This window comes from Aythya marila, assembly GCF_965140915.1.
Source record: "Aythya marila genome assembly, chromosome: 1".
NCBI classification, from domain to species: domain Eukaryota; kingdom Metazoa; phylum Chordata; class Aves; order Anseriformes; family Anatidae; genus Aythya; species Aythya marila.
In genome coordinates, this window is record NC_139042.1 from 194,804,866 (window position 1) to 194,830,430 (window position 25,565).

The window sequence follows — 25,565 nt, forward strand, 5'->3', positions numbered from 1 at the left end:
ATTTAGTTCTTTAATTGTTTGAAAGGTCAGACTTTTTATTACATAAACTTGTTTATTGCTGTTGCAATAGACGGAGTCTGCAATGGTCTTACAACAGTCTTGCAGACTGTAGTCTGCAGTTTTACAGTGCGTGGGAGCTCTTGATTACTGCCTTGTAAAAATACTTGGTTATTTTTAATTGGGCTGTAGGATTTGAGATCGTGTATGACACCAGTTTGTTATTTGAGACGTAGGACCACATGGACGTAGCTTTACTGCTTCCAGCGACAGCTCACGTTTCCCAGCTGGTACAAGTACTTTGAAATCTGGACAGATAAATCCTGCTGGATGCAGACTGACTGGGAAGAAAGCGATATAAATTAAACCTCTGCTGTGTTCCTGTATGTACCGAGGAGCGCAGCGCTGAGATGTTCGTGCGTCTTGGTGAGGTCAGACAGGGTTTGCCAGCTCCTTTTGAGTACGTGTCTGCTGCACGGGTTCCTGCAACAAAATGGGTGTGGTGAGGGTGTCTGGAAAGGATCCTTGCTTTGATCCCTGGCTGTTCCAAGCAAGTATTCACATATGTGTACTTCGGTAATAAATATCCCTAGGATACTGCGTGCCTATCAGGATACTGACCTTGCTTCAGGTTTGTGATTGAATGTTATGGAGAAAATGGTCATGATGTTTCCTCGTGACCTGCTCTAAGGAACCTGCTTGGGCAGGGGGGTTGGACCCAATGATCTTTTGAGGTCCCTTCCAACCCCTACAGTTCTGTGCTTCTGTGATTCCTCAGGAAAAAAGTCTGGCCCCCAAGTATTTTAAAAGATTGTCAGTAGCTGATGCTGTACCTCTCTGGTCGTTCAGTTCCTTTCGTTAAATAAGTATTTGAAGTACTGCCTCAGTAACAGAACCTCATGTTAAAAGTAATAAAATCAATAATAATCTAAAATACCACTTGAAACTTAAACTCTTTACATTCATTTATTATAATACTTTTAAGGCTTACAGATAATTGTAGACGTGCAATTTCTGGTCTGGTTTCAAATTTGGTGAGTATATGTAGGGTAAAACCAGAAATTTACCCTTAACAGCTCTTTGATTCTCAGTGCTCACAGAAGACTCGCCACTAAAATGGGGAGCTGTACACAAATTTGTTAATCATGCTGCTGGAGAAAATTAAGATGTTTCTTCTCTGGGGGCTCTTTGTTGGTGAAGGCAGAGTAGAACTTAATGAGGCTGAATCCTGCATCTGATTGCATCTCGCTTAACTTTGCCAATGGAGCTTTGTGCTGCCCTAGGTGTCCTTCGGGTAATGCTGTTAAAGGGCACAATAAAACAAATTAGATGTTTTCTCTGTCATGGTTTTAAAGGGCAAAATTAGAGTTCTAATTGCATTAGGACCTGTAATATTTAGTGTTTTACAGCTCATTAGTTTAAGATTATGTTTGACAGCTTAATAAAGAAACAAACAAATTATATCATACCCTGAACCACCTGATTTCCTTCTTGGCACTGAATCCCTGTGATGCATTAGTGACCCTAGAGCTGAAAACAATTTTCGCCAGATGGTGTAGGTATATGGCTGTACTTCTGAGGACTTTGGATGTTGAAATTACATCAGCTCGAAAAGGTCAGCCTTGGAGTGCCAAAACTTGACAAGTACTGGAGCTGACTGTTTTTGAAAGTGATATCCCCTGGGCTCAGTGTTGGGGCCAGTTTTATTTAATATCTTTATCGAGGGCCTTGATGAGGGGAAGTTGGTGAGTTTGCAGATGACGCCAAACCCTCGGTGAGTTTGCAGAGGACACCAAGTTGGGCAGGAGTGTTGGTCTGCTTGAGGGTGGGAGGGCTCTGCAGAGGGATCTGGCTAGGCTGGGCTGATGGGCTATGTCCAAACACAAGCTAGCTAAATACTGGGTGCTGCCCTTGGAGCACAACGACCCCATATAGGATTATAGGGTTGTGGAAGAGTGGCTGGGAAGTTGCCTGTCAGAAAAGGACCTGGGGGTGTTGGTTGACAGCCAGCTGAACATGATCCAGCAGTGTGCTCAGGTGGCCAAGAAGGCCACCAGCATCCTGGCTCGTGTCAGGAATAGTGTAGCCAGCAGGACCAGAGGGGTGATTGTCCCCTTGTACGTGGCAGTGGTGAGATCACACCTCATGTACCGTGCTCAGCTTTGGGCCCCTCACTACACGAATATAATGCTCAAGGGTGTGCAGAGGTGAGCAATGAAGTTGGTGAAGGGCCAAGAAAACCAGACATCTGGGGAGCAGCTGAGGGGGCTGGGGCCGTTGAGTCTGGAGAAAAGGAGGCTGAAGGGAGACCTCATTGCTCTCTACAACCACCTGAAAGGAGGCTGCAGTGAGGGTGTTGGTCTCTTTTCTTAGGTGACAAGTGATAGGACGTGAGGCAACAGCCTGAAGTTGTCTCAGAGGAGGTTTAGACTGAGGCTGAGGAAGAATTTCTTCACAGAGAGGGGGGGGGTAGGCATTGAGCAGGCTGCCCAGGGAAGCGCAGTCACCTTCTGTGGTGGTTTTACCGTGCTAGGCAGCTAAACCCCACAACCGCTCTCTCACTCCCCCTCCTTTAGATGAGGAGGGGGAGAAGTAAAGCAAAGAACAACTGATGGGTTGAGATAAGGATAATTTAATTAAAGGGAAATAATAATAACAATTAAATAAAGACTACCATGAACTAAACAATTTAACTAAGGGGAAATAAAAAGGGAAAGGGGAGAAGGGAGGGGAAAAGGGAAAAATAAAAAGAAGGGAGGAAAACAAACAAACAAACAAAATGAAGGCTATGTGGAAGTGCAGAGGAAAGAAATTACTCTCTACTTCCCACAAATGAGCGATGATTGACCACGTCCTTGAAGCAAGGCCTCAACGCACGCAGCCGGTGTTCGAGAGGAGGACCGACGTCTTCTCAACGAGAACCCACCCCTCCCCTCTTCTTCCTGTTTCCACCTTTTATTGCTGAGTGTGACACCACATGGTATGGAATATCCCTTTGATTGGTTTAGGTCAGCTGCCCTAGTGATGTTTCTCTCCTCACTTTTTGCCCACGCCCTAGGAGGGTTAGAGAAAGGCCCAGTGCTGTGCCACTGCTGCTCAGCAGTAGACACAACACTGGTGTGATAACACTGCTGTTCCAGCTACAAGTACAGAGTACGGCACTGTATGGGCTGCTGCTGGGAAAGTTCCAGCCAGACCCAGTACACCTTCCCTGGAGGTGTTGGAGGTGTGTGGATGTGGCATGAAGGGACATGGTTTAGTGGCAGACTTGGTGCTTTTAGGTGATGGTTGGCCTTGGTGATCTTAAGGGTCTTTTCCAACCTAAAGGACTATGTGATTATGAAAGCACTGAGAGGAAAAATACATATTTAGCAAAGTTGTCTTCTATGCAGCACTGAAATTGGGTACTGAAGTTGTCAACTGACCAAAAAGTGGGGGTTTCTTCAGCCCCTTGTTTTAGTGAGGCAAATCTTGTTTGGGAGTCTCGTGCAGGGGATTCAGAATCACCCAAAACTACAATGTGGTTGTACAAAGCAGTCTCACATCTTGCCTGGCTGCTGGCTCCCATGCCTGCTTTGCTTTCCCACAGACATCCGTGCACTTCTCTGGCGAGTTTGGTCAGGGATCTAAACCAGTTAAAACTCAGACTGAAGGAGCTGAACCTGTCTGTGAGAGAGTGAGCTGCAAACCCCTCTGTAACAGCAATTCTCAAATTGTTCCGCTATGCCTCGTGAATCTATAATCTAGCATTTTCTTTTCTCTTCCTGAGAGAACTGAATTATCTTTCAACCACATACAAGAATGTGCTGGCACAAGGCAGGGGCGCTGTGGGAAGTGGAAATAATCAGGGGCGTAAGGGCAGTGCTGTTACAAAATCAGAGTGGCAGTGCTGGTGAAGCTGCTGGATTTTCAGTGGTCTTCAGGGAATGAAACTGAGCAATGAGGCTGTCAGAGTGGTTTTCTTTTCCCAGTTATTTCTCAAGGCTGTTTTGTTTTGTGCAAGTACATAATTGTAAGAAAAAATATCGACCTCTGTCCAGCTCAAGTGAGACACAGCACTTAGGATGCTATGTCCAGTTTTGGGCTGCCCAGTGCAAGAAAGGCATCTATACACTTTAGGAAGCTTGGTGGAGGGCCACCAAGATTGTCATGGGGCTTCTTGTCTTCAGAAGAGAGGGCAAAGGGGAGAGCAGAGTGCTATTGCAACTGCCACCTTGGGTGGATGTGGAGAGGATGGAGCCAGGCTCTTCTCAGAGGTGTGCTGGGACTGTATGAGGGGCAATAAACACAAGTTGAATTGGGGGAAATTCTCATTAGGTGTAAAGAAAGAAAAATGTTTACCACGAGGGTTGCCAAGATGGAATCCCAGAGAGGCTGGAACTTGGGAGGTCTTCACATCTTCCTTGGGTGAGCTCCTGAGCAACCTGATGTAACTGGAGCTGTTCTGCGTGATGTCCTCCAGAGGTTCCAGCCTCTGTGGTTCTGCAATGCCTTCAGTCAGACAGCTGAAGATGAGTAACGTGACGATGAGGGGTTACACTGTGCTTTAGCAGCAGATGGAATCCCGTTCCGTTTGTGCTGCTGTTTTGTTTGTGCTCAGTAGGCATTTAAGCCACAGAAATGGGATCTAAAGCTACCTCTGGCATCCAGCGTACGTCACGAGGAAATGGCTTAGGCTAGCTGTTGGTCAGCCCTTCACTGCAGTTCCAGCTGCCAGCTGTTTCCAAATATTCTTACACATATAATTTTATTTAATTGTGAGATGAAAAAAGAAGGTTTCATGCTCTTAGTAGATAAGCCAAAATCAGTAAACCTCTACTGAGGACAATAAGTAAGGCTGGCTGATGTTAACAAGAATTAATTTATATTGACAGATGCAGAAAAAGCATTGGTACATACCTGATCAATGTTCTCTCCAAGAGAAATAATTACACTGCTGAACTACAGGATTATTGCCTTTGCTGCAATGTGGATCAGTTCATATAATAAAAAAATGGGGTTTAAAATAACTTTTAATAAATTTGTTCTGTGCTTTGAGAAAATAAAAAATATGATATTCATAAGTATATACTTCAACATGAACTAAATATGAGGCATTTTAGTTTTTTAATATGAATATTATGTGCATAGAAATGTATACATCAGTTAATATTAAAAACATTCTGATACAGAAGTTAATACAATTTTTGAAGAATGGTGACTGTAAAAAGTAATAAAAGTGCATTAGCCAATAAGTTAATCCTAAATATTTTACTAAGGTGTTAAAGACTTAATTTCCTTGGTAGACAGACCAAAGCAACTTTGTTCTTTTATTCTCCAATTTCTCTATCTCTTATCTTTTGGATTTGTAATAGTATTATAATGTTGTTTATCAAAAAGTGTAGAGGTTTTAAAGGACAAAGCTTTAGCATGCAGGTTTCATTCTGGGTAAATATTAAAGTTTTAAGATCCAGCAGGGAATGCTATGTATTCTTCGGATTATAATCTTTGCTAGCCTGCTTTGTCATAAATTATAAATGTCTCCTGAAATATTGATCAATTCCATTAGAATCAGAAGGCTTTGTGAGTATTGGGCTACATGTTGATACCATCACTACATTAGCTTAAAGTGAATATCAGTGTCCTTCGCAAAGCTCAAATTCAGTCTCAATGCAAGCGTGGCCTATCGATCAGCTTCTTATGAGACAGACACCGGGAAGAAATAATACGCAGTGCAGACCTTCTGAGTAGTGGGCTTTATTTGAAATCAGAATTAGCTGTTTTTGGTAGCTTACCTTCTTATTTTTAAGCTAATTGCTGTTATTTGTTATGAAAACAAACCATAAAGATGTCAAATTTTAGATAGGTAAGGAAACATGATCAAATGCTTTCTGAGGTATTTGATTGGGAAGGAGGAAGTGCAATTGTTTTAGATAATTTCAAGGTGGACACATCCCCAGCAAATGTTAGGAGGGGACTGCACTTAAAGGTTCTCAAAATTATTTATACTTTCAGGAAAGAGCTAGCTTTGTCAGGTGAGTTTAGTTTATTTTCTTCAAAAAGGGGGAAGGAACTTGTTTACTTGCATAGTTTAATATCCCCTGTCAAGTCACGTACCAGTGTATGTATGTAATTTCTTGACAATTATGAGGTGGGAAAAAACATTTTTTTTTTTAGAGCAAATCTGTTTTAAAATGTATGACTCTGTTAATTAAGGATGCTACCCCACAAGTTTATTGTTGCTTTTCAAATTACACAACCTAGCTGTGCTCACATGAGATAGTGCAATTTAGAAGCAGTAATTACCTATAGTACTTCAAAGTTTAGCTCATTTTGTCATCTCTCCTGTTGCTGAGAAAGGTTTGAAATATATGAACACATACGTATAAATGTGGTTTAGCGAGTCCAATGGATTTTGATGTTTTCAATAAGTTTTCACCATAAGAAACATTTTTTTTGGAAACTGGAATAGTGGGTTATGGATCATTTTCCCATTTAAATAATTTTAAAAAATGAGCTAAAGTATTTCTAAAAGAATCTAAAAGCATTAAAAATGCGTCAGTCCCTTCTAGGTGGAACTTCTAACAGGCCACCCACACTTTATTTTTTTTTCTTAATGTCTCTCTGGCTACACCTGAAGCAATGCTTTTCCATTGTGAAAGAACACTGGCAGGATTTTCAGTCTTTGCATGTAATCCCTTATGTGCCGCAACTTGCAGCAGCTGCGTGGAGAATTGCTGTTAACTCTGTGAGTACACAAAGGAGCAGAATTCCTTTCATCTTCTCAGCTGGGCCTTCAGTGAGGCAAGGTGTCTTGGTGACTGAACATTTTAGAGGTAACTGATCTGGATAGGATCTTGGCACTGAGGAAGCCTGTGATGCATGATTAAAATGAAATTTGTATAAAAGAACATCTGCTAGTTGATCCACTTCTGCTACAGGTAGGCTGTACCATAGTTTATTCTACTCATAGCATATTATCAACAGGTTCCTGCAACAGGGAGGGTACTGCTGCTGATCCTTGGTGATGAAAGATAACTTGAATTAACAGGTTATTAAAAAAGAAATCCAGGAAGACTTTTTTTTTTTTTTTTAAGGTTAATTTGCTTTCTGCCAAATCCTTAACAACCAAACAAAAAGCTATAGAATACAAACTTCACTTTGTGATCCCTTTTGATTATTTAGATATTTTGTAAATTAGAATAAGTTTCTGTGATAAAGCTGATTAAAATTAGGATAATGTTTTATATTTTGCTTAAGAAAAAGAGAAGCCCAGTTGTAGACCGGACCAATGGACTGAAAATACCAGTGACAGACTATTATACAAATAGTCTTGCACAAAATCTTGAACAGATTATAAAAGCATTAGTTGTTGTACAGTTAAATTGGATTGGAAGTTAAATTGGACAGTTTGTAGACTCTTATACTTCTTTGAGGGATACTGCAGAACCTGTGGGTATAATGGACAAGGAAGTCTGGGCAGGGTTGGTAGCTTCAGGCATACACAGGTATTTGAGTGAATTTGGGCCTTCCCATCAGCTTAACGGGTACGGGCACAGGAAACTTCAACACCTACAAAACCCTGGGGAGAGCTGCATATAGACAGAAAGCTTGCTTTGATCAAGTTTTCTGTATATTTAAATTTTTCATGCTGGAAGTGTGAACAGTCTTATCTCTAGAAGCTTCTTCCTTCATTTCATTTGCCTTTAGAAGTTAACTTCTTTGGCGTTGCTAGATGTTTGTCTTTTAGGTGTCCTGCAGATACGCACGGTTTCAAACAACTGCTTGAATAACAAAGAGCCAGAGCCTGCGTGTAAGCATCTGACAACTTTATATTTAGATTTAACAGGAAACATAATTTAGATGGAAATACTTGTAAATCAAAACTCTTTGAAGATGGAATTGACTGGTGTTCTTGATAATTTTAAACTGGGAAGGTTTGCTAGGATTAGCTTACATATTTGAATTCATTCGTTCCATTTAATTTGTAGTCATTCATTTTTTTTTTTTCTCATGTCTGGTAATTATTATATGTTATAACTTGGCTTGTCACTGAAAAGCTCTTTCCAGTGAATCGTGCAAGATGTGTCCTACCAAAATTAGACACGTTTTCCTGATGTAAGCTAGCAGAAAATGAATGTTTGTTTTTCACTTGCCTTTTCTGTCAGTAACACTGGTTCTACTAATTTTTGTTTAATGTGGGAAATGAAGGGTGCCAGTATGATACTTTGTAAGAGCAGCTTTGTTTGCATGTATTCCTTCTGATACGTTTGCAACAGAAGTATCGATGGGTACTTATGCAGGTGGAGAGAAAGGAAAATGAATGTCAGGTACAAATGTGATGTGCTGAGCACATGTGTGCACTCCCTAAAGTGGCTCTAAAACTTCGTTACAGCACAAAAAGGTGAAATTATGTAGATAAAATAATTTATGAGGGATTATAATGACACTTGCTCTCTGTAATTATCCCTTTAACTCTTTTCAGGTTGCAGCACTATGCTTTATCTAACAGCCCCATGTTCAGATTTTAATAATTAAAGTAGATCAGAAGAGACTGGCCAGATCCACTAAAAGCTGAAAAAGAGCATCTTTGTGATTTTTTTTTCTCTGATTTTGACTCCTGCTGAAATAATTACTTTATGGAGTAATGTTAACAGAAAAACATGAATGGAAAAATGGAAAAATCCCTACTTCTTGTCTTTTTTTTTTTTTTTTTTTTTTTTTTTTTGGAGACAGAAGCTGCTGCCTAGTCTTGAGGGAGAAGAAATGTTTGCAGGAAAATATAAGTAAGCCAAATTTCAAATTGGTCGACTTGCTTGCCTCAGATGTCTTCTGAAATCTATCTCCCGGAATTCCTTTAACAAATGACCTATTATTTGTTTGCAAGAAGAACGCTCTTTTAAAGACCCTTTCAACTCTAAAAACCAGTACCAGCTATGAATGGAATGAGAAATACAGAGTTTGCTTTTCAATTTTATTGGCACAAAGGCACCCCCATTTGTTTCTTGCATAATCGAGTGGGAGACAGACTTTTCTGTCTTTGTAGAAAGAAAGCTTTTTTGGAAGCGAGGGGGAAAGACCCAATATTATCCAGTACAGAAAACTCGCTCAGGAGTTGCTCTTCTCAGTAAAGCTCATGAAAAACAGGAAGATCAGAAATTTCATTTAAAATGTATTTTGAGAAGAAGCCAGAGCAATTTGATATAAACGCCTGGGTGGAGTGGTTATTCAAGATATTGACTTTTTAATTGCTGGCAGATTTCCAGATGGAGTCAGCTCTTAAACTTCCTTTATTTTAATTAGTTTAATTATAGCAAGTGCTTAATCTGTCCAGTACAGTGCCTGACTTCCCCTTATTTTCCACAGTCTGTTTTTTTCTAAATGCCAGGTGCTAAGTATTTCTTAAGATTACCAAAACATCAGTAGATTATTTTTTTTTTTAACATTTTAAGGCAGTGAACTGAAAATTGTTTACCTGCTTAGATCTTGTGAATGAGAAATACTAAGCAAATATGAAAATGGGCAATTTGGTTTACTATTCTCACTTCCAGTTTTAGACATGCCTTGGACTTTATATAAATTAGAATTTATAAATCTATAAATCAGATTTAAAAAGACATTGAAAAGAATCTATGAATTATTTTTTTCAATGGGTCAGATTTGGAGGCAGAGAACATGCCTCCAGACTGTCCTAATGATTGTCTTGGCGTGCTCTGACTTGCCTGGATATCTTTTTGTGTTTATTGCTGGATACAAGATTTTAGTCTTCATTGCTAAAGACTAAAATAGGAGAAGACAAATCAGAACAGCATTTTGGCATAATGTGTATGCACTTGTGCTCAGCTCTTTTGTGCCTGTTGCAGTTTGGGAATTGAAAAGCGAAGTTGTCTTCTCGAAATGGGGTTGGATTTAGGCAGGTTCACCCAAATACTGTGGGTGGTTCTCGTCAGGTGCTTGGACCAGGGACCATACTGGTTGTATCAACTCTCTTTATAGTCAATAAAGAAACTTTGAATGAGTTTCCCTCTGAACGTGCATCTGCCTTGCTCACACAACCCAAAAGTGATGTTGCACTTACCTGATCAGAGTTTGGTGATGGGAACTGATGGGAACCAAGCTTCAGGTGTCTAGCAGTTCATATGCGTGTGTATGTATACGTATGGAGAACTGCTGGGATGGAAAGCTTTAAAACTAAAACCTACATAGTAAAACAGATCATGGCTGAGAATTACCTAGGAGCACTAGACGTCAAAACAAGCAGATTGTCTTTGGTAAGTTCTTACAAAACTTGGATATATTGTCTCACACACTGACTTGTGGTTGTCACTGTATCCTACCTTCAGTCTTACAAATACACAGTTTTCTACACTGATGTGAGGAGGTTAGAGTCTAGGAGAAAACCAATTCCTTTGTACTACAAATTTTTGACTAAAATCTTGTCCACATTTAGACAAAACTAAGTTTTACAGAAAAGTTTCACAAGTAAATAGACTGGCAGCCTATTGAGTCTTTAAACCTTAGACAACTTTTAAGTAATGCCTGGCCTCGGAAAAAAAATAGCTCAGGATACAAGGGAAAGGTTAGTTGAGTTTTGGAATAGGTCTACTTAGAGCATTACTTATTTCATCAGTGATTCAGTGGGGAAAATGCTGTTTCCTGATATTCTTTGCACGCTTTGAGTATTCCCTGGCCTGTAATCTGGTTGCCTACCAGCCTGCCCCTATTTTTGTTGCTTTGTGGTCTGAAGAGATGAAGCTGAAGATAATGTGGCTGTAAAAGTGGGTGGAGTGGAACAGAAAACACAGAGGGAGGAAGCTTAAAAAAATAATAATAAAAAATGAATTGTAGGTTTGGCTTCCACAATACACATGCTGTGTTTTGCTTCAAGTTATCTGACAGAGCTGTTGCACTGCCAGTGCCGTGGGTCAGTTGTGTGGCAGCGTGGCCTCCTCCTGCCACCTCGCACGAGGCCTCTGCCCCAAAGGAGTTACACGCCACCTAGATCCCCTCCTCTGAGGATGGGGTGGAGAAGATCGAGATTTCTCCCTAAGTAAGTCTCCCCGATGAAATAACCTGTTGTCTTCATGCTTATCTTACTGAAGGCAGATTGATTTTGTTTGATCAATGTCTTTTAAAACCTAATCTAGATTTTTTTTGTGTTCTTTCTAGATTGGAGCATATGATCAACAAATATGGGAAAAGTCAGTAGAGCAAAGAGAAATAAAGGTAATACTCTTACAGTATTTCAACTTTTTTTTGCTTGTTATCAGCAATGCTGTAATTGTGTATGCTGATGTAATTTACAATGTATGTGGTATTCTTCAATGCTACTGAAGTCAAAACAGACTTCTGGAGTGTAATCAAATCAAACTGGCAGAGTGTGCCCTATTTATTTAATATAACTAATAAATCTGAAGCACTTAAAGTTCTATAACCTTCTGTACCTCAGTACAGAGGTTCAATTATGTTAAATCATGGCTTATTTTCTTAGTACCTCTCTTTCACTCTTCTTTATGATGATTTCTAATGTCAGTTATCTGAGCTCTCCTTACTTTCAGTTAGTTACCTTATCCCTCCAGTTTACTTTTCCTCCTTTATGATGCTGTCATTGTTTTGTACAGTTTATTAGACTGGTAAGTACTTCAGGCTTTGTTTCCATGAATAGCTTTTTTTTTTTCTTTTGCATTTTGGTTTAACTAACAGTGCCATCGATGCCCGCTGCATTGCTAAATTGTTCTGGGGAAAAAAATCAGTCATACGTGTAATAGTTTTATGGATTGTGTATTATGCCATATTCTGTGATGTTAAAGTTAGTTTCATTAACGTATTCTTGCAATTAACCTTTTTTCTTTGATTACTGCGCACAAGAAGTATGAAATTATTGCATGAGTTTAAAGGCATTGTTGATTCTTAACATTAGTAAAATAGGCACCACTCCAGTTTTCCTGTGCTTTTTTTTTTCCTCCCATTGCTTAAATAGATAAATGGGGATTTGCTTTTATCATATGGAAGCTGCCACCGACCTGAAGTTTCCTGATTTCTGTACAAATTCTACAAATTAACTATTAAACGGGAGGTGATGATATTTCTGGAAGAAGTGCTTCTAACCCTGGCGTTTGAGTCTTGGTGATGCCGTACATCTGCACCTCCCTGGCTCTGCAGCGTGCCCCATGGGGTGACACAGGAAGCCAGGGAGGGTGCGGAGTGGCTGTGCTGAGCCTGGCCAAAGGCACCCAGGAGGCCCCCAGTGCTGCCTGTGCAGGGTGTGCAGCCCCTGATGGATTTGGCACCTTGGAGAAGCCCCAGCTGGCTGGGCTTGTGCCAGGCCACTTGGGATATGGGGAGCTGCTGAGCATTCCTTACTGGGACCGTCCTGCAGAGTGCAGCATGAGGTGGAGCTCTGATGAGCTCTGGTGTGTGCTTATGTAATTAGAAGACTATTGCACGAAAATTGCATCTTGTGGTACCCGGTGTCTGAAGCGTGCGTAGAGATGTGTTGCACAAATGTTCTTGATGTTGGTGCAACTAATTTCAAGCTCAGGCGTTAGCATATTGCTTTTTTTCAGTGTCCTCGCAATGACCATGAAAACCAATTGCCATAACGATAATTCCTGTAACTACTGTGTAATAAATTCGTGTAATTGATTGCGAATAATGTCTTGTGCCTATTAGAAAGCACTGGGTCATTGTCCAGTAATTAACAAATTAAACACAGTGGGAGAAACGATGCTGTCAATATGAGTTAATGTCGATGAATTTAGTATCATAAAGATAACAGTGAAACCGACTGCAATATTCAGGTATTGTGCATTAGAGCTTTAATCTCAGAACTACCACAGTAGTGTTTCTAAATCGACTTCATTAAAAATCTTAGTATATTATTCTTGAGCAGAAAATTTGTTTCTAATAGTATAAATTTATAGTTTAGTTAGAACTACCATATTAAGATTAAATTTAATCTTTGTGCAAAAGAATTTTTACAATAACTATTTTAAAGCATTTTTTGTTATATCAGGTAGCAGAAATGTGTTCAGTGCTGCATAAAAATTGTGTAAGTGAATTGAATGGGCCTGAGTAGTATGAAATGTGTGTGTATATATACTTTAATTAACCTTAGTTTGAAACACTGCTGTTTTCCACATACATTACAGAAATTTTGTAGCATATCAATAGAGTGGAGAAATTGCATCTTAATAAATGGACTTCTTTCACTGCATGTGGCAAAATGTAAAACCAGTTTCATTCTTGGACACTGAAAACATTTGATATTTGACCAATGGAATTTTTAAAGAATGTGTCACCATTGCTTTCCCTAAAGAAAGTGCATCGAGTTACACTTGACTTAATTTTTTGTAGAGTTTTTCTTTAAAATGAAAATGATTTTAGCTCTAGCGTAGCTATGAAATTGTTCACAGGACTGCGTACACTTCCACGGCATTATTTCTCCTAAGTTTTTGAGCTGGAGGATCCCTTCCTGAAATCAAGTGGCTTGATTATGCAAGATTTCACAAGAATCTATAGTTAGTTCTGGAATTATAATAATTCCTATTTCTAACCATAGGCTTGTTTTCTCCTCCTGCATAAAATTAGTGCAGTTTTAAGATTGCTGATCTATAAAAATCTTGTACATTAAGCTTTGTGCAGTGCTTAAGTCTACACTACAACTGATTTTCTGTACTTACCATCCTAAGAACACATTTTGTTCCAACCCTGTTTCAATTCTGTATATTAATTTTGTTTCGTTACAAGCAAACTCTTTTTTCGAATGGACATACCAGGTGATGACTATATATCTGGTTCATTGTGAACATTTTTTTTTTTTTAATTTCAGTGTGAAAGATAAATCCAGTTGAATTTAGGTGCAAGAAGTATTTTGAGGTGCACTATTTGAAGAGATTGCTTGATATAGTTGCCATGAAGATTAACACAACTAGATTTCATTGATCTTTTTCTCATTTATATTCATTTAATTTTTATGATTTCTTCTGAATTGAGTGCTTATATTTAAGTAATAAATGCTTTTACATGTGGGTGATATACGACTGTGTTGGAAATCCATAGTTCCACTGCAAACTTAATGGCTCTTTGAATGAACACAGTTAAATCACTTCCATTATAATTCTATTTGTATCCTAAATATTTTCTTTGAAATATTATATTTTACTCTGTAGGAATTGTACATGGAATCATTACTGGGTAAAGTGACCAAGAGCCTGATCTAAAGGCAGCAAAATAAACTCACAAGGCGTGATAATACAGCATCACATTTTAGCATTAAAAACGAACTTGAAAGTTTTGAAAGACAGTTTGGTGTTTGGCTTTTCCATGAGGGAAAATACTGCTTCTAAATGAAAAAATAAGCAGAAACTTGCATTTTTTTTTCCTGCTGCTTTCCTGTTTTGTGTGGTTTTTCTCATATTTCCAATAGGCTGACCTATATTCACAATTAAGAAAAAAATCAATACTTCTCTACAATGTGGACTTCTGACAGTGGAGCTTGCTGTTGATTAGTGGCTCTTGTATTACTACACGATTTACTGTCTAGTTTTGGAATGAGGATGTTGTAATATAAGCGATTTGTAAAATTTAATTAGATATTTAAGGAAAAAAGAGATGCAGGAAAGTAATTTGTGTCAAAAGCTCTGAAAACCTAATATTAGAGTGTATTACTAATTCTTGCAAGTGTGTGTGTATGTTGTCTGCATAACCCCAAGACATGGGAGGTGTGTGCTCAATGCTTAACCCCATTTTAAATTTACCTAGTGGTTCAGTAATTGTTTAGGTCTTGTGTGGGTGTTAAAGTGTGAAAAAGGCATTTATTGTGCCTTGTTCCTCAGAATGTTTTAAAGTACTTTAAATCTATGAAGTTTGACATATTTGTCTAAATTGAAGAACAGTACAGGTTAAACACAATTACTGACCACATCAATATTGTTCTTTTGTAATATGTCTTCTGCATGAATGTATCCTGAAATTTCATATTTGCATATTGCAGGGTTTGAGAAACAAACCAAAGAAAACAGGACATGTGAAACCAGACCTCATAGATGTTGATCTTGTAAGAGGTAGGTCTTGAGCTAGAAAAAGACGAATTTCTCAAAATAAATAACTGCTGTCCCGTGTCTTGTAACAAGAATGAATTGCTAAGTATTTACCTGTCCCCAATACAAAATCAATCAAACAAAAAAACCAACAGCCCTACGTAACTCCTTTAAAAGAAGATAAATAGGAAATGTAGTTAAAAGATGAGCTCTAGAAGTAAATCAAAGGCTTAAAAACTTGATTTAAATATTGTCAAGTAAAAATTTTTGAATAAAGGAAGTATGTGGATTACCATGGATCATAGTTGTGGAGTTATTAGTTCAGAAATCTACAATTTCCAACGCATTCAGACTTCTTTCACATCTTCTGATGCCTAGAGGAAAGATTATGTTGAAATTTCAGGAGAGTTACTATTGTATATAATATAATATACATTATAATTGTTAATTATAATTGTTACAAGTGTTACAAAAATGTAATATAATTGTCACAATTGTATATAATCGAATATTTCTTTCCTGTTTTCAATAACGAAACTGCAACTGAAGGTCAGATAATATGACTTTTCAGAAAGTCTTTATTTAATCTTTCTTTTTATCTTTATTTAATTTTCCTTATGCCTCACAAAGGCAGAGGAAAGTGTCACTTAGATTTTTTTTTTTTTTTTTTTTTTCCTTCTTCCACGAGCCCAGCAGCCAACACGTTCTCTTGAATCCATTCTGGTAGTGCTCTTTGAATTCAGCTCTAGAATTAACTGAAGCAAACTGCTGTGCTCGCACCCAGAGCTGGCCCACTGCTCCCAGGCCACTTTACCTGTTCAGCAGCTGGTCTGGCTTGATCTTCACTAGCAATCGTGTAGCCATTCTCACACCTCCACGCAGTTGCTGGCACTCAGACCCCCCCAACCACATGTATGCACACAGAATGGAGCCCCTCAACCAGTAAAGAGTTAGAAAGGGGGCTGATAAGACCATAGGATGGATTTTGTTGATCAGACATATGTCATGGCCAGGCAACAAGTGTACTGACCAGAAGCTATTTACACATGACCAGCCTTTTTGTTTTTTTTGTTTTTTTATCCCTTTAACCCTCAGTTTTCCCATACTTGTTCCTTCTAACTCAGGATATTCTACGATTCTGTGATTATAGGGCTAACCTGGCAGGGCATTATTTGGGCTTCCCTTCCTGCCATTTTCTCTTTGAGCCGATATGTATGGGTGTGCAGATGAGCTTTTATCACATAACCTAACAATATAACTTTATTTTTTAATGTGGGGTTATAAGATAAAGAAGCAAAGTGGAATAAAATTTGAACTTTAAAGAAGCAGAACTGAAAACTAAATATTAGTAAGATTTAAGGAGCAGCAGTAGACCACCTCAATACAGGAATATACTTGAATAACATTTAAATAAATGACTGCTCTGCATAGATGCTTAAGTTGGCATTACAGTAGCTCCTATATCGGCACTATTTTACATTTGCTAGTACAAAGCTTACTAATGCCAATTCAACTTGTGAACAAGGTGGGAATGCACAGCAGCATGCAGTAGTTGCCTTTTTTAAGCACTAGCCTCCAGCATAGTTTGTCACATACCTGTTAGCTCTGAAAAAATATTACACAGTTTTCTGGCTGTCAGAAGTGGGAATTGTCAGGAAGAAATGGAACTTCCAAAGAAATGGAAGGATATGAGGAGGAGAGAGAACATTTGAATGAGTGAGATGATAATTGGTGTAGAAGAGTCAAAGATGAATTGATCTTTGGGTAACTTTCTTTCTCCTAGAGCTAGCCTTCAGTTTGACAAATACTGTTCTGTACTTCTCAACCTTATTCCACTTTCCTGAATGATGTGGCTAGGGCAGTGTACAGATGTTGATGACATAGATCTATTTGCTGTGGCAGAAAAGGACTCTGCTGTGCCTGCACAGGTGTGTGGAGTTTTCCTGAGACTTCCCGTTGCCTCCTGTCAGGTTTCTGATACTTTGATGAAACAGAATCATTTTAATAATTTATTTTAAAACAGTTTTGATATAGTAGGAAGTGGCAACATTCTGTTATTCACACATTCCAAAGTCTAAGTATTGGTACAAGCTCCTGATAATAACAATCAAGAGGCTACCAACAATTTGTACAAGCTGTGGATTGAGGAGATAGTGAAAGGATGGAAGTATGATATTTATCCAAATAGTTGTTTAACTACTGCTCCACTAAATAGCTCTTAACTACTGTGCTACTTAGCATCTAAAGTTATTAGCTGTAACATTGAGATACGTACAAATTTCTTTTTTTCCCTTTTTTTTAAAGGATCTGCTTTTGCTAAAGCAAAACCTGAAAGTCCTTGGACCTCTCTGACCCGCAAAGGAATTGTGAGAGTTGTTTTCTTTCCATTCTTCTACAGGTGGTGGCTACAAGTGACATCAAGAGTCATCTTTTTTTGGCTGCTTGTTCTTTACCTTCTTCAAGGTAGAGTTGGATTACAGGATCAGCTTTGACTGAATGCCTTAGTTTAACCATATAGAAATTACTGTATGTTACTTTGTTCACTTTGTGCTGCTAAGGTTCCTTCCAATAGATTAGATTGCAAGAATGTGTCTTTTTCCTACTTTTCTTTTACATGTATATAAAGAGTATATATGTATATAAAGTTGAAAATTTGAGTATTTCCTCAAAGGCTTTCTTCAGCATTTAGCACACGTGTATGTTTGTCATCTCCATATATAACTTAGGTTTCCAGGACTATCCAATTTAGGGCTGAGAGATGACAAAGAAACATTTGGCTTGGACAGTGTATGCTTTGGAGGCGTGCAGTCTTTCTGGTACTGTGCAGATCAGCCGCTCTTCTGAAGAAACAGGGAATGCTGAATCTGCCTAGGTTGCTTATGCAACCTAGTAGGATGATTTGTGTGATCAGTTTCCAGTTCTTCTGTGAGTTATCTTGTCACATCAGAGGCAATGAACTTCTAGTTTATACTTTAGTCAGACCTCAGCTATGCTTCTGATGACTAGCAAATGTAGGTACTTCTTGTCCTCTATGCTTCTGCTAATTTTTCCATTTCACAAGGCGGGAGTATGTATCTTATTTTTTACGCTTCCTAGATTAGCAGTTGCCCAAAAGTCATTTTATAACAAACAGAAGGAAAATCTCAGCTTTTAAATATGATGATGAATCTCAAGTTCTAGTAATTAGACTTTGTGCTCCTCTTAATTATATGTGATATCTAAGAGGAAAATGAGAAAAGGAAGAATGTAATACAGTGAGTCAGTATCTAACAGCATGAAAAGCAGTGAGAGAATAAGTGTACCAGAAATGTGTACAACAAAAATGGAACAAGCTTAATGAAAGTTGGGAGCAATTTAAGTACTCTGAAAAGCTGAGAAGTTTTCCACTGATAAGTGGAAAGTGGTAAGTTTTCCACTGAAATCCAATTAAAATATGATATTAGTTTCCAATTTTGCCATCAGTCCTTGTAGTTATGAATCACTGCGTCTTTTGAAAATTGTATCTAAAATTAGGAATGGAAAAAAAAAAAAAGCACTTCTTGTGTGAAGAGGTTAGTGGCTATAAAATTAATTTCACAGTGCCGGTGCCCGGAAACTTGAAATGCATTGACACACACTTATGTGACCTATCAAAACTTCACTCTATCCCAATTTATGAGATAGGTCCTTAAGAATTATTACTGCATGCATTAACCTTTGTGTATACTATGGTAAGTATTCCATAGTGTTATTTTTACTTTATTCATGGTAATATAGATAGTGAGATGCATAAGTTGTAATTGGTTCATCACCATGTTCATAGGTTGCTTATTCTGGGAAGCACCATTATAGTCATTTTTTGTGTTCCCAACCTCACATTTATTTTTTTTGAAAATGTACACACACTCAAATTGTGAAGCCTTTTTAAGACTCTAGAAGCAGTAAAATAAGACTAAATGCAAATTCTTTAGAACATTCATTACAGAGCTATGTTGCAATTAATGCTTTGTCCCTCAAATTTCTTGGGGATCTATAATTTAATAACGGTATAGTTTACTTGGAAAGTATGCTCAGTTATTTATTTCATATAAAATTACTAAGTCAGTGCTGAAACAGCCATAATCTATCACGAAAACTTAACAACAAAATACTTCAAATTCTGGTGGCCATACTTCTGCCCTGAATCTGCATTTTCTTTTGTAGCACAGAATTTCTGTTGTCATGAGATTCTCATTGACACTGTTGTAAACTGGAATGACTTCATTATGGTCATATATTAAATATATATATATATATTAAGTTTAATTATTTAATTATGAAGTATTTTCTATAGATTTATGAACTGCCATTAATTGGAATTATTGTTTTGAAACCTTTAGCAGAATACTTGCTGGTGTTTATGTAAGTCTGTAGAAAAGAATTCTTTCATGGACTGTAGATTTAAACTGCAGATTACATTTGCATTTGTTTAGTATAAAGTATGATTAGCAGAATGAGTGATAAGAGAACTACAGAGAAATGCTTTTGTTCAAGGTCATGGAACAGGCCAGTGAACTAAGGTAGAAGTAAAATCTTTTCCTTCTGACTCCTTATCTATTTAGATCATACCACTACCTCGTTTTTAATTTTAAAATGTTTCTGTATCCTAATAGGAAGACCAACATTGTGTGAAATTATAGTGTGCATCTCTTCTGTGTATTTTTGAAGTATGAAACAAAAAACTTGAATATTTATAACAATTATTAATATTAATGGTGGTAAGGTATATATGAATGCAAGAGTTTTTAAGCTTCTTGGTAGTACAAATATTTCAAAGTTTTCAATACTAAGAAATAAATGCATTTTGGTCTTTGAAATGTACAGTTGTTTGCTTTGATACAGCTTTTTGCTCTACATGAAATATTTTTTTCTGTTTCACAAAATAAAGCAGTGTCATTTAGAAAAATACCAATCCACTATAAATAAGTGGAGGAATAATTAAAAGTGGTAGAATAAATTGTGGTTGGATGCCTTGGATATCCTAGGGTAATCCTAACCACAGTGTATTGGCACGCTATGCAGAAGTTCTTCAGTTTCCTTCCCATCCTACTGACTGGGAGGTTGGTAACCATTTTCTTAAATTGATGTGAAACTTCATGGTGGGAGCCTGCGATCTATAGATTTTAATCTTCTGGAGGAATCTTATTTCTTTTAGATAACTCTGCTATGATAAATGGTTTTTACGTAGCAGAAGAAATTGCATGGTGAAGTTTAAAATTATTTTGTAGAGGCCGACTCCTGTAAATCATTTCAAATGGATCTATAGACCTTGGTATATTTGGAAATATATACTTATTCTAATTGTATGGTAGGAATCAGAGTTGACTATTTATTTACACCTTGTACCATACAGATCTATCTTTAAATGTGAGAAACTCAGATAAACTCATTTAGAAAGAGGTAATGATATCTGAGTACACACCAAAAACTCAGTCCATGTAGAGTAATAAACACTTCAGGGTATTTTTTTTTTATCTACTACATATAATATAACTAAGGGAAGAGAAACCTTAAAAACAACAACAAAAACAAGATAGAACTTATGTCTCCATCAGTTTTTTATTTAGGAAGAAGACTGGAAAATTGGGAAATAGATTACCATGATAAAAAATAATTCCATTGTTTTGTACTTTCATCTTGTTTCTAATGTTGGTTAGCTTACAAGAGAGAACTTTGTGAAAAACAAGTTTAATCTCTTTTTAATGGAAAACATCACATCCAGGTTGTGTTAGGTGTGGCTTTGGGTGATACAGTTGGGGTGTTTGAATGTTGCACATCCTCTTTTTTCAGAACACGGCACTTCAGACCCTACAGGCAGAGGGTGACAAAAAATATACAGTCAGCTGAGAAAAAGAAAGGGTTGCTGTCTCTGTCTGCCACATGCTATTGACTGATAGGAAGCCTGTAAAAAGGATTTCTAAGCTGTAGAAGTGTTTGGTCTGCACATACAGGAGCAAAAGAGCTCTGTGGGTGTTGGCTGCACATGAGGAGCTGGTTATAGGGCTACACAATTAACAGCTATGGAATTGGAAGTGCCCCTTTTCCAACCACAAAAGCTAGTTGGAGTCCAGGTCACTTCAGCCGGACTACCTCGCAATTTACATGGTTTGTCTTTGATCTTTTCTTGTTACTAGAAAAGATACACACAAGTATATATGAAATGTATTTGTAGTTGCACTTATGCATATCTGCCCGTTGGCATGGGAACTTTTCTCCTTTGCCTGGAGCATGGAGCTTGAAGTGGTTTCTGCTTGAGGCTGCGAAGAACTTCTAGTCACTAATCTGTTGATCCTTCCCGTCTCAAAATAGATGTGTGGTTTCACAGAGCTGGGTGTTAGCTGAGCTTGGCAGGCACCTCCAGAGATTGTCCAGTCCACCCCCCTCAAAGCAGCATCGACCAGAACAAGCTTCTGAGGGCCGTGGCCAGCTGGGTACTGAGTGCCTCCAAAATGGAGGGGCCACAACTGGTCAGGGCAACCTGCTCTTGGTTTGGTGGCTCCTGCACTCACTGAACTTGTTGGACTGTGCTGGGTCATTTTTAGCTATACAGAATTACGGGTATCTGGGTTGCTGTAAGGGTAGCATTTGCTTTTTACCTCCTACTGAAGTTTCACCTTAAAGGTTTAAATTCCTGTCAGACCTAGCTTTGTGAATGCCTCCCCCTCCCTCCCTCTCTCCTTACTTAATTCTGCTATGTTTTTTGAGCAATATGTGTAATATCACAAGTGTAAAAGAAAAGATGAGTGTTAAGATAAGTAGGCAACTTGTTTAAATCCCCATTACTGTCTATTTCATTGTAGTTGTCATTCCATTCGCTGAATTGCATGGGTGGGTTTAAAACGCAGATAACAGACTACATGTGACCGTTCTGATTTTGAGAAAAGCCATATAGCAAGTTGGCTGTTTCAGATATTTCAAATATTAAACTCAACTTCATCTTCCTTCTTTTCCAGTTGCTGCTGTAGTGTTATTTTATACAGCCCAGAGCCCACATAATATACCTCTGACTGAAGTAATTGGGCCAATATGGCTCATGTTGCTACTTGGAACTGTGCATTGTCAGATTGTTTCAACACGAACTCCTAAGCCACCCCCCAGCACAGGGGTTAAAAGAAGAAGGTATAGTCTATATTAAAGTACTTATTTAGGATTGTTAAACTATTCTAAAGAACGTACGTGAAAAATTGTAAGGGTTTACAGTCTCTGCTTTGCAAGAGATGAGAAAATGAGGCTCTGTTTTTATCAGAAACTTAAAAATGGGTGCTTAATTGGTGCTCTAACTTTTATGCATTTACTAATTTGTGCATTGCTTTATTTGACTTCTAATGCACTGAATCTGATATTTTGCCTCAAAGCAGCTTGCAACTGGTGGAGTGCCAGTATCTGTGTGATACTGACCAGTGACCTGACAGAAATGTACATTAAAAGAGATATTTGAAACATAGACCTTAAGTCTTCCAGCACTTCGTTATGGTTTGGTACAATGAATTGTCCCATTATGATGGGGAAACCTGCAATAGTGAATTTTGCAGTTGTTAGCTTCTGAGATGAAATATATCTTGAGTTTTAAGTGTTATGATAATGCATAACTGTTTTGCCTGGTTTTATTAAATGGAGTTTGTTAAATTGACATGATAAGCCTTTAGCAAAATATTTTGAAATCTTGCTTGTTTCTGCATGCTTAAAACTGCTGAATGCATTATAGACCTACTAGATTGCACTTATAAAGCTACCTTCCAATTTTAATCTCTTCTGATGAAGGAAATTAAGGAAAGCAGCACATTTGGAAGTACATAGGGAAGGAGATGGCTCTAGTACCACAGATAACACACAGGAGGGAACAGTGCAGAGCTACGGTACAAGCACCTCTTACAGTATTGGCGCTGTCTTCAGAGATATCTGGCATGCCGCTTTCTTTTTATCAGGGTTTGTATTTATTCAAGGCTACATATGTGTTAGATATGCACTATCCCTTTTCTAAAGAAGTAAACATTGATCTAATGATTAGATAAGCTTTTGTTGATCCAGTTTTTGTTAATAGTACTCAGCTCAGTGTTTGAACATGTCATGTGTTGATCTATTTCTTTCACTTCTGCAAATGCTGATGCAATAACTTTGAAGAGATACAGATTAACTTTTGTTAGTCCCCTGATATTTGTAGGACTACTCTGTGTAGACAACGCAGTTTCTCAAATTTAATCCAATGAAAAAATCAGACTTTTTCATTTTGCTTTGTTACATCAGCTGCTCTGAGAGAATGTGTGTGGAGCTCCATGACTGTCATGAAATCACATACTTTTTCTGAAGGAAAAGCCTTCAGGATTCAAATAAGCACAATTACTTAGTTTACAAATAAATATAAAAGATGCATTTTCTAATGACTGAAACCTTGTTACTTTTCAGTGAGATTTGGCAAATGATTGATCTGCTAATTCAATGCTCTAAAAAAAAAGTAGGGCTTTAAAAAAAAATAGTAATTCAGTAGCAGCCAGTGTTCAAGATGCAATATACATACAGCATTGTGAGTGCTGTATGTCAGTATTTATTAGCAAGAAAGAATATATTCAAAATGGCACAAAGTTAAGAAAAGGGATACTGCAAGTGATTTAATTGATGTTTTGTTGTGCATGGTGCATCTTAAATATTGCAACACTAACATGTCTGTCATACCTGTGATATGTGCTCGTAACCTCTGGTAAAGTTTATTTTGTATTATTTTACATTCTGGGAATATCTTGTTGAAACTCTGAAGTTTTAAAAATGTTTTAAAATATTGCAAGAATGCATTTGACTTTTCTCTGTGTAGATTAAGCTATCTTTAACAAACTATGAGTAATAGGAGTCGACACCACTGCTGTTCTTTTGTGTAAACCCACATCTAAATAGATTGGTCTAAACACATTAATTTCTGGTATGTTTGGATTATAATCTTGTAAGCTCTTTGAATGTTTTCAATTCTATGAAGACACTGATTTTCAGTAGAAGAAAGATTGTCGATAGACTCATTTTCTTCCTTGCCTTCTGTGTCTTGGGCTCACAAAGAGTGTTTTCAGTTGAGAAGAGATATGTGGTACTTGCTCAAACCATTTAAAGAAAGGTACTATTTGTAGATGTTAAGATGTTAAGATGTATACTTAGTGTATACAGCATCTCCAAAGCATACAGAGCATAGAATGACTGAGGATGCTGTAAGTAGCCTTTAGTCACTTGTTGCCTCTTCACTGTAGAGGCACAGTTTGTATGTCTGAGAATGAACCATATCAGGAACTTGTCTATCTGAAAAATAACCATTTTTTCCCCAGGAGTTCATGCAGATCAGTTTCTTCATATATATAAATAAAAATAAATATATATATATATTTTTTTTTCCATGGTCATACAACAGTTTTGTCAGCAGAGTGGGACTGGGAATGAGGAGACAGGAGCACAGTGTGGAGACTGATATTGCTGAGGAAGTTCTCGTGAAATCCCAGTGCCAGGAAGCTGTCCTTGTTTGAATTATGGAAATCTTTAACTTCTAAAATGTTCTGCAGCTTTAATAGGAAAGAGAGTTTTTTTGATCAATTCCAATGAAATAGATGGGAATAGAAGCCTAATGCTTCCTCCAGCTAATTCATAAATAAGACTAAAAGTTCTTCCTCACTTAGCATTTGCAGATATTCAACATTTGTAAGACCTTTTTGGATTTATTCAAGGTGTTGTCCAGTTTTGCTCTTCAATGCCTTTAGTTCTAACATTAAATCTTTAGAAGTTGGTTAATGATAGGAAAGTACGCGCTTTTATCAGTTAAGGAAGTAAATCGTTCATAATTCTTTTTTTTTTTGTTTGTTTGTTTTTTTAACTCACTGTAGTGTGTTTAGTTTAATTTGGTAGTTTAAGCTGAAGCCCACATTTATGCATTTATTGTGTGGAGACTTAAATTTAGGGATTCTTACCAAAAATATAATTGATTTCTGCATTAGAAACGAATGAAATTTTACTTGAGTACCTGTTTTTCAAAATGAGCCTCAGCTGATTAGTATTTCTCTCACTTGCTTTTTTAAGTCCTATCTGAAAAAAGTATGCATAAGTATATACATGTATTTCACTTTTTATCCGTTTTTACTCAATTGTTTGAGGCTACTTCTTCCTAGTAGTTTTCAAATGTGAAAAATTGGCTATTTTTTTTTCCAGAAAATGTGAAATGAAGGCATGATATTCTCCCCAAGTCACACTTCCTTTCACACCGTTTAAAAAAAAAAAAAAATATTTAATGTGTTAAAAATTGGCCTCCTTGGGTTCTTGGTTCCTGCACAGAATTTAATCTCAGTGCTACTTAATATCTTTCCTTAGTGCTCCCAGCTGAACTTGCTGAAGCTTATAATTTCACAATAAGTTGTTACTGAAAGACTGCTACTTGCTTTATTTGAGAAGTTGAACAGCATTTTTTCCCATTAAGTAATAAGCTATGCTTTCTGTCTGTCTTATTTTCATTAACTTAGCTAAACAAAGGCATTATGGAATAGCACAGACATAAAGTTCTAGCATGTT

General features: G+C 37.6%; 1 protein-coding gene across 6 annotated transcripts in view; it reads left to right on the forward strand.

Annotated features, from left to right (window-relative positions):
• The window catches only part of PHTF2 (putative homeodomain transcription factor 2), a 66,995-nt gene that overhangs the window by 15,305 nt on the left and 26,125 nt on the right, over positions 1–25,565 (forward strand). For 3 of the 6 annotated variants that reach the window (XM_082777188.1, XM_082777192.1, XM_082777189.1), the window contains exons 3-7: positions 11,146–11,202; positions 14,972–15,041; positions 17,322–17,480; positions 21,989–22,154; positions 22,797–22,961. In XM_082777188.1, the coding sequence (XP_082633314.1) occupies positions 11,146–11,202; positions 14,972–15,041; positions 17,322–17,480; positions 21,989–22,154; positions 22,797–22,961 (617 nt within the window). The remainder of the gene's footprint in view (positions 1–11,145; positions 11,203–14,971; positions 15,042–17,321; positions 17,481–21,988; positions 22,155–22,796; positions 22,962–25,565) is intronic. The other 3 variants (XM_082777191.1, XM_082777190.1, XM_082777193.1) reach the window with 3 other exon arrangements.